Source organism: Stigmatopora argus, chromosome 9 (genome assembly GCF_051989625.1).
Source record: "Stigmatopora argus isolate UIUO_Sarg chromosome 9, RoL_Sarg_1.0, whole genome shotgun sequence".
Taxonomy (NCBI): domain Eukaryota; kingdom Metazoa; phylum Chordata; class Actinopteri; order Syngnathiformes; family Syngnathidae; genus Stigmatopora; species Stigmatopora argus.
This window is the reverse complement of record NC_135395.1, coordinates 8,629,372-8,644,742: the sequence shown is the minus strand read 5'-3', so window position 1 is coordinate 8,644,742 and position 15,371 is coordinate 8,629,372. Positions and strand designations below refer to the sequence as shown.

Sequence of the window (15,371 nt, the reverse complement as noted above, 5' to 3'; positions counted from 1 at the left end):
TCCCCCCCATCCTCCCGCTCCCCCTTGCCTTCTCCTCCCCTCCCCCAACCTGTCCTTTGGCCTCCCCCTCCGATTGCGGACATGCTCCTGCTGGTGAGGGGGGAGATGAGATGAGGTTCCGACATGTGTCCTTGTCCTTCTTGACGCTGGTTTTATTGGGACTGTGCGGGCTGGTCTCGCTGTCTTGGTACACGGCCTTCAGCGGCTCCAGAGGTAAGTAAGGTGGAACCTGACACGCGCACGCGCCTTCTCGAGGTGGCGGGAAGAAAAAACAGCCATGATGAAGATGGTGATGACGAGGCAGGGGGCGCCTGCGTCATCAGGGTGTCGCTTGCCGTGTTTTGGGGGACCCCTTGACTACCGGAGTGCACGCTTTGTCCTCCACGCTAAGAATCTAGTACCGCGTCTATTCCGGGTCCATTCGTCGCCGATTATCTGCATCTGAATCGACCCGCTGACAATGACCGAAGCACTTTCTGAGCATGTTGTATGGAGTAGCATTAATATTGCTTATATTAGGGTTGTCCGCAATCAGATCGCAAGATCGGAAATCGGGACGATCGTGTCATTCAAAGATCAGAATCGGGTGAAAAAGATCGGGGTCACAATTAGGCATGTCCCCCTATCGGAAATCCCAGCATGTCATTTTTACGAGATTGGAATCAGGTGAAAAAGTTGTTGTTTTTTTTATTTAAGGCCTACGATACAACAAAATAACGGAAATTGCCAAGAAATAAAAGCATGCAATATTTTTAGAAGATCGAAATCAGGCAGAAAATGATTTTTTATATTTTTTTAAATTGTTACCGGTCAACAAAATAATCAAAACGAACAGGAATATTGTCAAAGATGTATGTCCTTGTGATTAATTTATTTCGCAGGTACCGAAACAGCAGATCCTCAAACTCAGTTGACACAGGCTCGAACTCGGGTGCAAAAATAAGGAACTCTACTACACATGTACATTGGGTTAATTAAACAAAAGTAGCAGTGGGATCTGATGAACACGTCTAGTCGCCGAGCCGAGCCGAGGCCAGCCCGGCCCGGCCTAGCATGTCAAGTAACAGTAGTTGTTTTTGTCTCGGCGCGAGCACAAGCTCGGCGGCGTCAGTTGAGAAAGGGCAACGTTCTGTTCCACGTCTGGCTCCAACCAGTTCGGCATGCAGCCGCACAAGGCCGGCTCTGTGTCACGCCGCCCCTTCCTTCCTTCCACAAATGGACACGAGCTGGGGGCGCACACGCCAAAATCCAATCATTGTCAGGGGCTGGACAAACATCTATTTCTTTCTAGCGTACTCCATTCATCAGATCTTATTTTACTCGTCGCTCCTGTAGAAATTTGCCTTGCACTGTTGAATTATATAGTAAAATCATAACTCAGGGTGTTTTCTGTATATCACTGTAAGTACAGTAAGAGTATATTTTATTTTATGTCTCGACATAATGATAATAATGATGAAACGTAGTGTGTTCAAGAGTCGCCGAGATCATGAAATAAACACTGTAAATCTTAAGAGCTAGCTTTCTTAAATAATTCAATGGCATTTTAGTTCAATTTCCCCCCAGTGTTGTGTTAACCTATTTACTCTTCAATTGGAAAAAGTAACAATGATCGGAGTTTTACGGGATATGCTCAAGTGTCAATTATTTTACTTTGGAGAGTAACATGATAGTTGGACTCAAGTAACAACTACTTAAATCATTTCTGTAAGTGCTTTACTCGGTCAATAGGGAGCGTGGCGGGCGGGCGGGGTCCGATAATGGATAAAAGGGGTGTTTACATTCGCTCTGTCATTTGATGAGAAGGTTTAAAGCATGTCAATTTGTAGTAGAAATTTTCACTTCATTAGCAAGCTAAGTTTTTTTGTCATTGTTTAGGTTTAAAGGAAGCTTTTTTGGTTTCCTATTATTCAAAGACACATTTAGGATACAGTAATCCCTCGATTATCGCGGTTAATGTAGACCAGAGATGGCCGCGATATATATTTTTTTTAAAGGGGAGTGGCTTTTGCTCGTTTCAGCCTGGATTTTAACATTTTTATGAACTTACAAAAAAATTAATTAAAAATAAAAATGTCCCCCAGAAAAAAAATCTGCGATGTAGTGAACCCGCGATATTCGAGGGATTACTGTAATCATATATTATTTAAAGTAGGCTGTACTTCATAATGTGTAGGGTTGGGTTGATGATGTAAGCTTTACTCCTTAAAGAGTTGGGTTTCATTGATAAGCAAACTTTACTTTGGAAAGAAAGAGTAGTGTTTCACTGATTGTATTAACCAAGCTCTAATAGTACAACGTCACATTTTATAGAAATAAATTCAGCAGGTGTGATTAGACCTACTGGTACTCAATCATATTAAGGAAATTTCTGATTTTATGCTTTTTTTTCAAGTACAATCCTATATTACAGAATTTACAGTGTAAAAAATAACTCGCGATTTGCTCAGAGTAGATATTGCAAAGCACAAAATAGAGGACATGGCCTTGCCCTGAGAAAAGAAGGTTCAGTTTACAGGAAGTATCAATATCGTTCCCTCAGTCGACCTAAGATGTACGCGCAGATACTACAAAGGTGTGGCCTCTCACATGGCCTAAGACAATTATTGTATAGTATTTGGCCTCTTTTTAGGTCAAAGACGCCTTTAAACAAGTCATCGCCGATCGGTTTTGATGTTCGTCCCTCCTAAAAGCGAGATATTCTTAAAGGATGTGGAGCACAATGTGCGAGACAGAGATGCGGTCGCCTAGGCAACGCAACGAGTAGCCGACCAATCAGACTCAAGGTCGCTTCAAGCCGTCTTGAGACGATCGTCTTTGTTGGGTTTCGATACTTTTCCAATATGGCCTTCGTCGTTGGCTGACTCTTTTGACGGGAGCGGTGACCTTATTTCTGTTTGATTAGAACATGCCAGACTTTTTTGGAAGCGCCGTGAAAAAAAAAGCTTTTAGTGCGACTTTCTCGCCACGTAACGACAGGAAAGCTGCTTATAGAGCACTCGTCTACTTAGGATGATGTCATGTACCGCAAATTGAAGTCAGGCCACATCGACTATACGTGCATTAGACCACAGGTGTCCAATTCAAGGCGCATTTGCAACATTGTTTTTTTTTTCACTCAAATTCAATAACTAGGAATGAATATTTCGGGAATCATCGATGAAAAATCAACGACTACTCAACTTACAAAATCTGCTTTTCTCTTTATAATGAAGCACATTAACATTTGAGGAAAATGTACTGATATTCTCCTTTTTAAAAATTCAAAAATAGAGATGAACCCCCTAAAAATGCACTTTATCCACCCTCTTGTTATTGTAAAATGGAATAAAATTTACAAGATGAGCAATAAACAAATATAGTTTTAAAAACAACTAAAAAAGAATATTAAATTCATGTAGGAGATGCGGTGGACATCTACCAGCGGGAGTTCCTGGCCTTGAGGGAACGCCTGCGCTCGGCCGAACGAGAAAACCTGCGGCGCTCCAAAGAACTCAACCTGGTCCTGGACGAAATCAAGCGCACCATCGCCGAGAAACAGGCGCTGCGGGACCTCAACAGGACCTGGACCAGCCTCTCTGGTACTCCGCTAGTCACCGTATTGACATTTGCAACTCCATACTAGTCTACATACTCCAAAAAATAACATACTTAATACTAAATACCATTATCCGCATATTCATCGATTTTAATTTTAATTTTTTTGTTTGCCAGAGGAGACCAGGATGAAGTTGTGGAACGTGAGCTCCAGCAAGAATTTCCTCCAGCTCCCCTCCGTCCTCCACCATCTTCCTCACCTGATCAACCGAGAAGACAGCCTCCAGCCCTCCATCCACGTGGGCCAAAGACGCAGCGGAGGTCCGCCGCCCGCCGCCCCGCCTCTCGCTCTCCCCGAGCACGCCGTCACCTTTTCCCTCGCCGGTACCTTTAGTTTCCATTGTGATGGGCGTGCCCAGCGTGAAGAGGGAGGTGCACTCCTACTTGACGGACACGCTCCAATCCCTGATGTCGCAGCTGAGCGCCGCCGAGAAGGACGACTGCGTCATCGTGGTCTTGATCGCCGAGGTGGGTGCGCAGGTCGCCGCTGAATCTTTCGCCGGAAAAAAAGAGGGCGGGGCGAAGGGAACTACGCAGTCACCTCTAGAGCCAGCCCTTGTTGATGTGTCAGAATTGTGTTTTTGCGCAGGCGGACCATCAGTACGCCCTGAGCGTGACCCAAAACCTCCAGCTCCTGTGAGTGCACCGTGGGGGGGGGGGGGGGGGGGGGGGGCATTTTGCGATTGCTAGCCTCGTAGCATCATTGGCAATGTGACAAGAGTGACGCTATCGCTAAACACACGTTTGTTTTTGGCGGTGGCCGGCGAGTGGCTCACTCGGGTGGGGGTCCGTTTATCAGTTTTCCCTCAGAGATCGAGTCGGGCCTGTTGGAGGTGGTCTCGCCATCGCTCCACTTCTACCCGGACTTTTCGCACCTCCGCGAGTCCTTCGGGGACCCCAAAGAGAGAGTCAGGTGCACTCCCTTTCTTTCTTGAGGAATACAAAAGTATGAAAATATGTATTCCTAAAAAGAAATACCTACATAGAAAAGTAAACCAAAGACTAACGTCATCTTCCTTCTCAGGTGGCGCACCAAGCAAAACCTGGACTACTGTTTCCTGATGATGTACGCACGAGCCAAGGGGACCTACTACGTGCAGGTACGCCGGCGTGGGCCTGTGCTGTCGCTCGATTGGTCGCTCAACTTTCCGTACGTGTCAGCTAGAGGACGACATCGTGGCGCGACCCGCCTACTTGAGCACCATGAAGAACTTTGCTCTGCAACAGCCTTCGGAGGAATGGATGATTCTGGAATTCTCTCAGCTGGGTTTTATCGGTGGGTGAGCTAACGCTAACTTTTGGGAGAGAGAATTTTTCACGACAATTGTTGCTTTTCCGTGAGAATTTCTGTTTTAATCTCTGTTTATGTTTGTTGGCACACAGGCAAGATGTTCAAGTCTTCCGACTTGTCTCTGATTGTGGAGTTCATGTTGATGTTCTACAAGGACAAACCCATCGACTGGCTACTGGATCACATCATGTGGGTCAAGGTCTGCAACCCGGAAAAGGACGCGGTCAGTTGACTTTGTCACTGTCACCTCGACTTAGTTCTACGCGAGATGACAAAATCAACCAGTCGCGCTTTTTCCAGAAACACTGCGACCGGCAAAAGGCCAACCTGAGGATTCGCTTCAAGCCGTCGCTCTTCCAGCACGTGGGAACGCACTCCTCGCTGGCCGGGAAGATACAGAAACTTAAGGTGACCGGCGCCGTGCCGACGGCGACGTTAGCAAACGCTCGCCGTGGGTTGCCTGTCGCCCACAGGACAAAGACTTTGGCAAGCAGACGCTCCGAAAGGGTCACGCCAACCCGCCGGCCGAGGTCAGCACCAGTCTCAAGACGTACCAGCGTTTCACCCTGGAGAAGGCCTACCTGGGTGAGGACTTCTTCTGGGCCTTCACCCCTGCGGCGGGCGACTTCATCCGCATTCGCTTCTTCACGCCCGTGCGCATCGAGAGGTTGGTCAAGTCCAAACTGAACTTCCAAAATAGCCTGCCTGTCAAGTATATCGCTACTCAGGGTTTTTTTTCTTCTTGTGGGCGCTAACTTTGAACCTTACTCCTTTGTCAATGGTGAACTGATGGTCTTGAAACTAGCTATCCACGTAGCATTGGTCATTATTTATCAGTCCTTGGATCCCGATTTTTTTTTGGGGGGGGAGAAAGCTCTTTTTAATGGTGGTCCAAATTTCAGGTATTTCTTCCGAAGTGGCAACGCGGAGCATCCGGGGGACAAACTGGTCAACGCGTCGGTGGAGGTTCTTCCGTTTGACGTGAGGCCTTTCGCTCCGTTTGCCGCATTTAACGGAGGGAACCGAGATGTCACGTGACCTAAGTTTGGTATTTTCCAGAACATTCAGGCTGAGAGAGAAGCTTTGGCGGACAGGAAGGACTTGAGCCGCAAATACCATCGCACACAAGATGGATTCATTCCCATTGGTCAGTCCAATCTGTTTACAAGTGTAAAAATTAAATAACAGCAAAGGAATCACATGGATGGGCGCCTTATCATTAAAAAAAATGATCAAATTGGATGCGTCTCTTAGGAATGTTCCAGAAGGGCATCGCAGAAGGAGAGGTGGATCCAGACTTCGGACCCTTGGAAGCCATCCGACTGACCGTCATCAGTGACTCTCCGGTTTGGATCATTCTCAGTGAGGTCAGACTCCTCAAAATGAGTTCAAGTGAACTGAACTCATTGACTAGCACTGACCAATAAGAAAAATGCAAAAAATGAACCATTTAGCTGCCACCAATACCATCCCGATTGTTTTTTTGTTAAATACTCTCCTTTGCAATAATCCAGTACGGGTAATCCAGATATCATATTCGTCCTTCAGATTTTCATCAAGAAAATGGATTGAGCGAACAAGCGAGCCCATGAGTGAACCCTCGCCACTTTTGGGGTGCCGGAGCGCCGTCCTCTGGTGTCTTCCGGCCGCTGCGGGTAGAAAGACACGCGTGACACGAGGTCACGTGATAGGAACGCCGGAGTGGCGACCGCGGCGAAAGCGAGAGACGCCTCATCTATAACCGCAACCCTGCTCTGAGAGTACTGACTAAAGGCTACGGCTCCGTGTTGGTGTTGCGTCACTTCCTGTGTGCCTTGGCGAGGCTGTTTACCGACTCGAGGACTGACAAATGTACAACTGAGCGACCGCTCCGGCAGGATGGACGGCGCCACAGACAATTTGAATCGACCGAGCTCCTGAAACACAACAGATCTAGCGAGGTTTTTCTGGATTTGTTGTGTTTTGGTACCTATTTTTGCTGGTACAAGACTCAGTTTAGGAAATACTCAGCCGACTCCAATTGGGTGACGGCAAAAGGACGTCATTTGGATGCCCGCTCAATATGAACACATTGATGTACTTGTACTTTGTACCTCAACATCTTCTGAATATTACTTTATAAAAATGACTCCACTTTAGAGAGGTACGTTTTGTGTACTGGACACTTTTTTTATGCGTATGTGACATCTAGTTTCTTGTCATATCAACTCCGGATGAAAATGATCAATTATTTTAAAAAGTATACAACAAGGCCGGCCCGGTGGATGAGTGGTTAGCGCGTCGGCCTCTCAGTGGGGGACATCGGTTCAAATCCAGGTCAGTCCACCAGTTTGCATGTTCTCCCTGGGCCTGTGTGGGTTTGCTCCGGGTATTCCCACATTCCAAAGACATTCATGGTAGGCTGATTGGACACTCTAAATTGCCCCTAGGTATGAGTGTGAGCGTGAATGGTTGTTTGTCTCCTTGTGCCCTGTGATTGGCTGGGCACCAATTCAGGGTGTCCCCCGCCTCTGGCAAGAAGTCAGCTGGGATAGGCTCAAGCACCCCCTGTGGCCCTAGTGAGGATAAAGCGGGTCAGAAAATGAGATGAGTATTCAACAATATCAGTCATTGATTTCTTTCATTCCTTCACATCCTAGGTCTATCTTCAACGCAACCCGTTTTTGTTATTGAGCTTTGTTAAAGAAAAAAATAACACTGAAATATGTTTAGTTTCAAAATAAATACAAAGGAAAAACTCTATCTTTATTATTTATATTTTTATATAAAATATATAGTTACTTTACTCCCTCAAATGATCGTTTTTTTCTTTACGTGTCTTTCATGATTCAATTTAAAAGTTTTAATTATGTTTATTTTTCTGCTTCAATAATATTTCAACTGAACTGTGATAGATGGCTTCATCATAGCGAAACCTTTTGAGCCACGACCCAGCCAAAGAACCAATAGAATGGAGACATCCGTTGGTAGTTTGACCAATTACCGCCGTCCACGAGTTGCAGGTCCCAGGGCGACCAATCGGCCGCTGACAATTGACAGGAAACGCGTCAGTGGCTTCTTTGTTAGCCAATAGGCAGCGGGTGGGGGCGGTCGTTCCCGTAGTCGGATATCCCCACGTGATAGCGCCAGTTTTTCCTGTCACTTCCTTCCCAGCTAAGCGGCCATACCGAGGCGAGGTGAGTGTGCACATGTCGGTTCCCTCACACGTTGGAGGTTGCTTTGCTCGCTTTGTAATTTCGTTGCCCTTGTGCCTTTTCTTTGGTGGGTGAACGAACTTTAGCTGCGGTGTTTTCTCGTGGAGCGGTCGTTAGTTTAGCCCGGGCTGGCCCGCTAATGTTGGTGTGCTAATTTAGCTAGCTAGCCGCTCACGTTGTCAAATTTGAATGCTACGTGTTTGCTGTTTTTGAATTAAGTTATGTCAACTCTAGCTAAAAGTAAGATTTTAACTTTGTCAAAATGTTCGTTAGGTAAGCAGAATGACGGTGTCAAAGAGCAGTGTACTAGGTTATGCTAGGCTAAGCTAAGTAGGCAACGATCCGTCTTCGCCCTGGAGCGGCTAGATGATTTTGTTGTTTTTAAGATTTTTAATTTTTTGTTCATTAAGTATCGTTTTCTTGTCAATGGAAAAACGTGTTTATGTTTAGGGTCAAGTTGAAATGGTCGCTAATTAATTATATCGGCTTCCTTGATGTTCACTCTAGTTTTTATTTTTGAAGGGTCATTTGCATTTGTTTTATGATGAACCTGACTCAATATGCGAAGGAGCTTGATTTCTTTGATGATTTTTTTTCCTCCATTTACCAGACAAAGGGTTGTTATTGACAATTTGGAAAGTTAAATCAGTCGGTACCAATGAGAACCAAGTGGCCTTCATTCCATCACTTGTTCGTGGCGTCAAATCGATTGGGACTGGGAGGATTGGTAAATCATTCCAGTTCAGATGAATCGGCTGTACATCATCAATTGATCTTTTTCATCTCATTCACTGCCTTTGACCATGTTCCACTCCATTTTGAGCGAGGGTTGGCAGTGATTGGACGATGGCCTCCATCAAATCTAGTCTTATCAAAAGTGTCAATTTGGAAGTAATGTATTCAGAGATTATTTCTTACAAAAGTAAATTGTTTTTGCATGAATGCAAGTCACCAGAAATGTCATTTTTTGTTATTGCATTGGTTGCCATTGACAACGCCCTCCCACTTCAATTGGATTGGCTTGCTCTTCATGAAAAACTCAATTAAAGTGACCCTAGTGAGAATAAAGCGGTTCAGAAAATGAGATGAGATTATAATTTTGGGTATTTATTGATAGCATACTACATGAATTTAGAGTGGCAGTAAATGAGTTAAATGTGTCATCCTGTTGCTAGGAGACCAGGGCCCCTTCATGCTGGCGGATCCGGCCTGTCTGGTCGATCCAGTTCTTCCTGGTCATTGTGTGTGTGTGTATATGTGCTTGTGTGTTGATGCGGCCCGGACACTTGATTAAATGATTGATCCAATTGGTGTCCAACTAGGGCTTTGGGGGCCAGAGCTGATCCTCCTCCTCATTCTGTGTGGCCACGGAAAGTAAACCACGTGCTAAAATGTAACTGTAAAAAGTTTTTATTTTACACTTCAAATTAATTATTTAATTTTTTGGATTCTTATCAATTCTTGTTGATTTTTGGGTCATTTCCAGAACACTTTCTATATGTCACTTTTAATTTTGGGGGCCTTTTAAGGTTGCCTCCCTATTAACTCATTGGATGTTCATTTGCCCCTCCCAGACCAAATGGTTTTGATATTTCATTATTAACCAAATGAATATAATGATTATACATATATTTTTCGGGGTTGCCTGACATGATGGTTTGATGCCCCTGATTAAGGTATAATTATGAATGTGCACTGCACACCAGATGGCAGCCATGCTAAGATACCAGTCGTGTTAATCACATTAGCCCGATTAGTGAATGCGAGCTAAAAAGCTAATCTTAATGCCGTTTGCTCAAAGAAATTGGAGACTTTGTCTCTGCTCTTCATCTTTTGTAAGGTTCAGGTTGAGGTTACAGAAGAAATTCTGGCCAAATGGGTCACCATGAGCGGTTTATTGTGATTTTCAAATGAATCCGACATCTGTTGCTGTCAATAGCAGCTACTGCTTAAAGGGCAAAGGTGGATAAAATCTTGAAACATGGATTGAGAAATAAGACAGGTATAAATTGTGTCAATGGCCTCTTTGTTTGCTGGAAGTCAGCCTCCAATGGTGTCTCAAGCCGAGACCAGCGTCCCGCGGGTGACGCTGTGTTCCCATGACACCCAGCCAGGCGCCAGTAAGCTTAACGCACGGCGAGCTCACTTGGCCACTTGCGCTGTTTGCAGACGATGGATCGCAGGGTGTGGTTGTGTGTTATCGTGGCGACGGCCGCGCTCTGCCTGGCGACGCCGTGCCGGGCGCATGACCACGAAGAGGATCTGGACGTGGAGGACGACTTGGACCTGGACGCGGTCCACGAGGAAACGGAGCAAGATGACGGCGACGCGGCGCCTCCCCCGACCCCGGCGGTCCCCAAAGTAAGATGCCCGCCCGCTGTCGGAGTTGGGGGTTGTTTAATGATGTGGCGGTTGCGGTGCAGGTGACTTACAAGGCACCGGAGCCCATGGGAGAACACTTCTTTGCCGAATCCTTTGACCGCGGAACGCTGGACAGGTGTGCCCTCGCTATTCCTCTCGTCGCTACACAACAGCTGGACTTTTAGCTGGCGGTCCATGTACCAATCATATCATTTTAGTGCTGTAATAATACCTACACAGCATGTCTAAAAGTGGCTATTTTGTTTTTCCAGCTGGGTGCTGTCCAACGCCAAAAAAGACGACACCGATGAGGACATTGCCAAGTATGATGGTGGGTGTTTGTCCCCCTCCCAATGCTTGCACACACACAGCCACACACACACTTAACATTTGATCATGATGATTAGGCAAGTGGGAGGTTGAGGAGATGAAAGACAGCAAGCTTCCCGGAGACAAAGGCTTGGTCCTGAAGTCTCGAGCCAAGCATCACGCCATCTCTGCGCCGCTGCTGCGACCGTTCGCCTTTGACACCCTGCCGCTCATTGTTCAGTAAGTCGACAAACAAGATAGCAGTACCATGCTTTTCTTCATCTGAAATTTGGATGAAGCTCCCAAGTGGGCTGCCACAAAGGATTATGTCAATATTGTGTCCTTTCAGGTACGAAGTGAACTTCCAGGCCGGCATCGACTGCGGCGGCGCTTACGTCAAGTTGCTCACGCAGACGCCAGAACTCGACCTGGTGGGTCTCCATCACATTCTGTCCCATTTCACGGACCCTAATACACATTGCGTGTGTCCGAAATGCAGGACCAATTTGTGGACAAGACGGGGTACACCATCATGTTTGGACCGGACAAGTGTGGTGAGGACTACAAGCTGCACTTCATCTTCAGACACAAGAATCCCAAGACGGGCCAATATGAAGAGAAACACGCCAAGAAGCCTGACGCTGATTTGCGCACGTACTACACTGACAAAAAGACGCACCTCTACACGCTCGGTTAGTCACCAACACACACATGCACTCACACAGGGCCCATGACTGACTGGTACTCTCCCTAGTGGTGAACCCCGACAACACCTTTGAGATGTTGGTGGACCAGACGGTGGTCAACAGCGGTAGCCTGATGACAGACATGACCCCGCCAGTCAACCCACCCGCCGAGATCGAGGACCAGGATGACCACAAGCCCGAACAATGGGACGAGAGGCCCAAGATCGCAGACCCGGATGCCTCTAAACCAGAAGACTGGTTAGTGAAGCCATTGCCCATGCTTTGAAATATGTACTTTTTGACATCAAGTTTGCTTTTATGCTTTGCAGGGACGAGGATGCGCCCGCTCAGGTTCCTGACGACGACGCGGTCAAACCAGAGGGCTGGCTGGATGACGAGCCAGAGTACGTGGGAGACCCCGACGCCGTCAAGCCCGAGGACTGGTATGATCGCTGGATTGAAATGAGTTTATCACTTGTGGACATCTGATTCTTTTGAATTGAGAGGGTATAAACTGGCGCGTGTTCCCAACTCAGGGACGATGACATGGACGGCGAGTGGGAGGCGCCTCAGGTCGCCAACCCGGCCTGCGAGGCCGCACCCGGCTGTGGGGAGTGGAAGCGCCCCATGGTGGACAACCCCGAATACAAGGGCAAGTGGAAGGCGCCCATGATAGACAACCCCGACTACCAGGTGACAAGTGCGAAGCGGCTAGGGGAGTTACTAGTGTTGCGTCAACACATTTTTTTTTTTTACTCGATACAATTCCAACACCCAGTTGTGTGGTTTTGGCTAATGCCTACACGCTATGGATACCACACTTTTTGGAAAAATAAAAAAATTGCATCCACAAGTTATTTTGCCGGTGGTAGCATTTGAACGGCCAGTCGTGCGGCCGGTTAACATTGCCTTCGCACGGTTGGCAGGGCGTGTGGAAGCCCCGAAAGATCCCCAACCCGGACTTCTTCGAGGACCTGAATCCGTTCAGGATGAGCGCCTTTAGCGCCGTTGGGCTGGAGCTGTGGTCCATGACATCCGAGATCTTCTTCGACAACTTCCTGGTCACCAACGACCGCAACGTGGCCGAGCGTTGGGCCAACGACGGATGGGGTCTGAAGAAGGCCGCCGAGGGCGCCGCCGAGGTATGCCGCCACCCGTCTTTTCTTTTTTCGCCTTTTTGTCGTTCTCTCTCCCGACGGCCAATGTTTGCCCCCCACCCCCCCTAGCCTGGCTTGGCAACTCAGATGATGAATGCGGCGGAGGAGCGCCCTTGGCTTTGGGTGGTCTACGTGCTGACCGTGGCCCTGCCGCTCGTCCTCATCGTCATTTTCTGCTGCACTGGCAAGGTAATGCGGATTATCAGTCAGACCTTCTATTGACGAATCTGTTATCAAACTATGTTGTTTAATTTTTTTTTTTTTTTAAAGAGGTAACACGTTTCATTTATATTTGTATTTTATTTAAAAAATAAATTACAAAAGCAAAATTGGAAAAGGAATCAAAATGAAGTGTTGATTAAAAAAAACAGTTAACATATTTTTAATGTAAACAAAAAGGTTAAAATGGTCAGTATTGTCTTTAAAATCTTTAAAAAAAAATTTTTTTAAATAAACGGTAAACATTCCCTTTTGTTTCATCTGTTTTTTAATAAGAGGAAAAACTGGTGGTAAATATTTACGGTCTAATTATGAGTAAAAAAAATGTTTGCTTGTTTTTTGAAAAACACAAACATGATTACTACATGGCAAAAATGACGGGAGATGATTGGTCGGTCCCAATTAACGCATTTTTTTTAATGGCGGTCTGTGTGCAGAAGAAGAGCGAGACCCCGGCGGCAGAGTACAAGAAAACGGACGAGGCTCAACCTGACGTCAAGGAGGACGACGAGAAGGCGGAAGATCAAGGTGGGAGTGCGGCGAAAATTTGGCTATTCTTTTTCTGCCGTCTCTCCCTTCAACGCGCGCTTCCCGCTTTAGCAGGTGAGGAGCCGCAGCAAGAGGACGACGAGGATCGACAGGACAAAGGGGATGGCGGCGAGGAGGCGGAGGAAGATGACAAGGATGAGAAGGAAGACAAGGATGACAAAGAAGAGAATGAAGAGAAGGAAGACAAGGATTCAGACGCGGCAGCAGCTGCTGAAGAGGTCGACGGCAACAACCTTTCATTTTCAACTCTATCGATAATCAATGCTATTTTGAATATTACCTAAATTTAAAGAAAAAATTCAATTTTTCTGGGAATGGTAAATGGAGGGCAATGAGATAAATGAGTAATGTGTAAGGGATCAAAATGAAACTAGAGGGAGGGTTTTATCAAAAGGATTAATGGAAAGAGATAGGAAAAGTCCTTGCAAAACTTGACTCGCATTTGTTCCTTTTGCCAGAAGTTGGAGGACGACATCCTGCGGCGGTCACCCAGGAACAGGAAGGTCAGAAAGGACTGAACGAAGAATATCCACAGCCCCTTCCCAAGTTCTTTTCAAGTTCCCTCGACCTCCACCTTTCCTCAAAATCGTCAGCAGGTGAAGAACAAAAGCGTGGTCGATTCCAGCGCCGACAGACTGGGATATCATGGATTCCTTTTGTCAGCTTCCTGCATCATTCCCTAGCGAATTCCGACTCGTTTCCACAGGTTAATTGGACCTTCAGCCATCTAGTCCAAGAGCAATTGATGACATCACTCATATGCTACAAGTCCACTCGTGAAGCTCTTAAAACTAAATTCAGACTAAGTTTATCAGTGGTGGACATTTATCGTGGGACATGGCAAACCTTCCCACTTCCAACAGATTGGACATCTAGCGCTGTCAATGGCAGATGATCAGTAAAAACTATTTCTTCTGACATTGATGAAAAAAACGTTTAGCTTGAGAAATGAGAGCTATTAACTTTAACGATAATGCTTGTACTGGCAATAGATATAAGTTCGTCCCAATCCGTTGGAAGTGGAAGAATGGCAGCGAACGAATAATGGCCGTCCTCCCGCTTCAAATGGATTGGACAGTTAACGTTGGCAGAAGATGAGTTAACCTAGCTCTGCACTGATCATGGAGTGAGCGGCAAATCCTTTTTTGGGCAACGGTTTTCTCCTGGGGGGTGTCTGGAAGCAAGACAATTAATATAGAAAATTCATCTCAAAATTTGAAAATTGTAGCTAAAAATAAGCCTATTAAAATTGAGATGAAATGAAATAGAAAAAATAATTTAGTTTGCAAAATGAAAATAAAATATTTAAAATCAAAGCAGAAAATCTATAAACAAGACTTGTAGGGAACAAATTATTTACTTATTAATTTATTAGTCTTTTGTTTTCTGTTTTTACTGGTATTTATATAATTAAGTTTAGGATTTTTTCCTAGTTTTGGCTGCATTATTTTCATTTAATGATCTTTGGAGTACCTTTTTTTAAGAATTAATACTATTTTAAAGTGCTTATGCTTTCTTCCAATGCTTTATACATATTTGTTAATTCCTAAATTGCCATTGATGTCACTAGACGCCCATCTCATTGGAAGTGGGAAGGTTGACAACAAATAACCATTCGTTCATTTGTTGTCAGCCCCCTAATTCAATTTGGATTACACGTCTGCTACTAATAAACTCGTTAAAGATGATTGTCCATCGCCAATGGCACTGAAAGAGTTCAATCTAAATTCAGCTGTCAGGGCTGCCAAAATTATTGGCCAACTATCTTGGTTACCCGCTGAGACTGCAGCATGGGTGAGTTTAGGGTCATAATTAAGGTTAGCTATAAAACATGTACCATTCCCAGAACGCTCCCCGCCCATTTCACCCCATTTTGGGGCATCACTGTCCTTGGCGTTAACTCAGTTTATGTCCCTCCTTTTTAATTCTGTCTGTTAGCAATGAAATGGACAAACATATTTGTCAAGAGTAGACTATTGAGGTCCATTATAATAAAATCCATTTGTTC

At 45.7% G+C, this 15,371-nt stretch overlaps 2 protein-coding genes across 3 annotated transcripts; both read left to right on the top strand.

The window, feature by feature from the left end:
* Window positions 1-7,034, top strand: mgat4b (alpha-1,3-mannosyl-glycoprotein 4-beta-N-acetylglucosaminyltransferase B). The gene is made up of 15 exons (XM_077610462.1): window positions 1-213; window positions 3,402-3,581; window positions 3,715-3,858; window positions 3,932-4,065; window positions 4,187-4,233; window positions 4,397-4,510; window positions 4,622-4,697; window positions 4,759-4,873; window positions 4,981-5,111; window positions 5,189-5,296; window positions 5,362-5,555; window positions 5,791-5,869; window positions 5,948-6,035; window positions 6,143-6,255; window positions 6,437-7,034. The coding sequence occupies exons 1-15, from the start codon at window positions 111-113 to the stop codon at window positions 6,458-6,460; spliced, it is 1,650 nt and encodes a 549-aa protein (XP_077466588.1). The 5' UTR covers window positions 1-110; the 3' UTR covers window positions 6,461-7,034.
* A 1,073-nt stretch (window positions 7,035-8,107) lies between these two features.
* canx (calnexin) lies at window positions 8,108-14,668 on the top strand. 2 transcript variants are annotated; one of them, XM_077610284.1, is made up of 15 exons: window positions 8,108-8,227; window positions 10,252-10,443; window positions 10,506-10,579; window positions 10,716-10,774; window positions 10,851-10,992; window positions 11,102-11,183; window positions 11,252-11,444; window positions 11,507-11,696; window positions 11,768-11,881; window positions 11,975-12,131; window positions 12,365-12,580; window positions 12,665-12,784; window positions 13,252-13,342; window positions 13,415-13,581; window positions 13,822-14,668. In XM_077610284.1, the coding sequence occupies exons 1-15, from the start codon at window positions 8,222-8,224 to the stop codon at window positions 13,879-13,881; spliced, it is 1,863 nt and encodes a 620-aa protein (XP_077466410.1). In that variant the 5' UTR covers window positions 8,108-8,221; the 3' UTR covers window positions 13,882-14,668. The 2 variants fall into 2 exon arrangements, with proteins under 2 accessions (XP_077466410.1, XP_077466411.1); XM_077610285.1 differs by having other exon boundaries at window positions 8,205-8,227; window positions 13,418-13,581.
* Window positions 14,669-15,371: the final 703 nt, after the last annotated feature.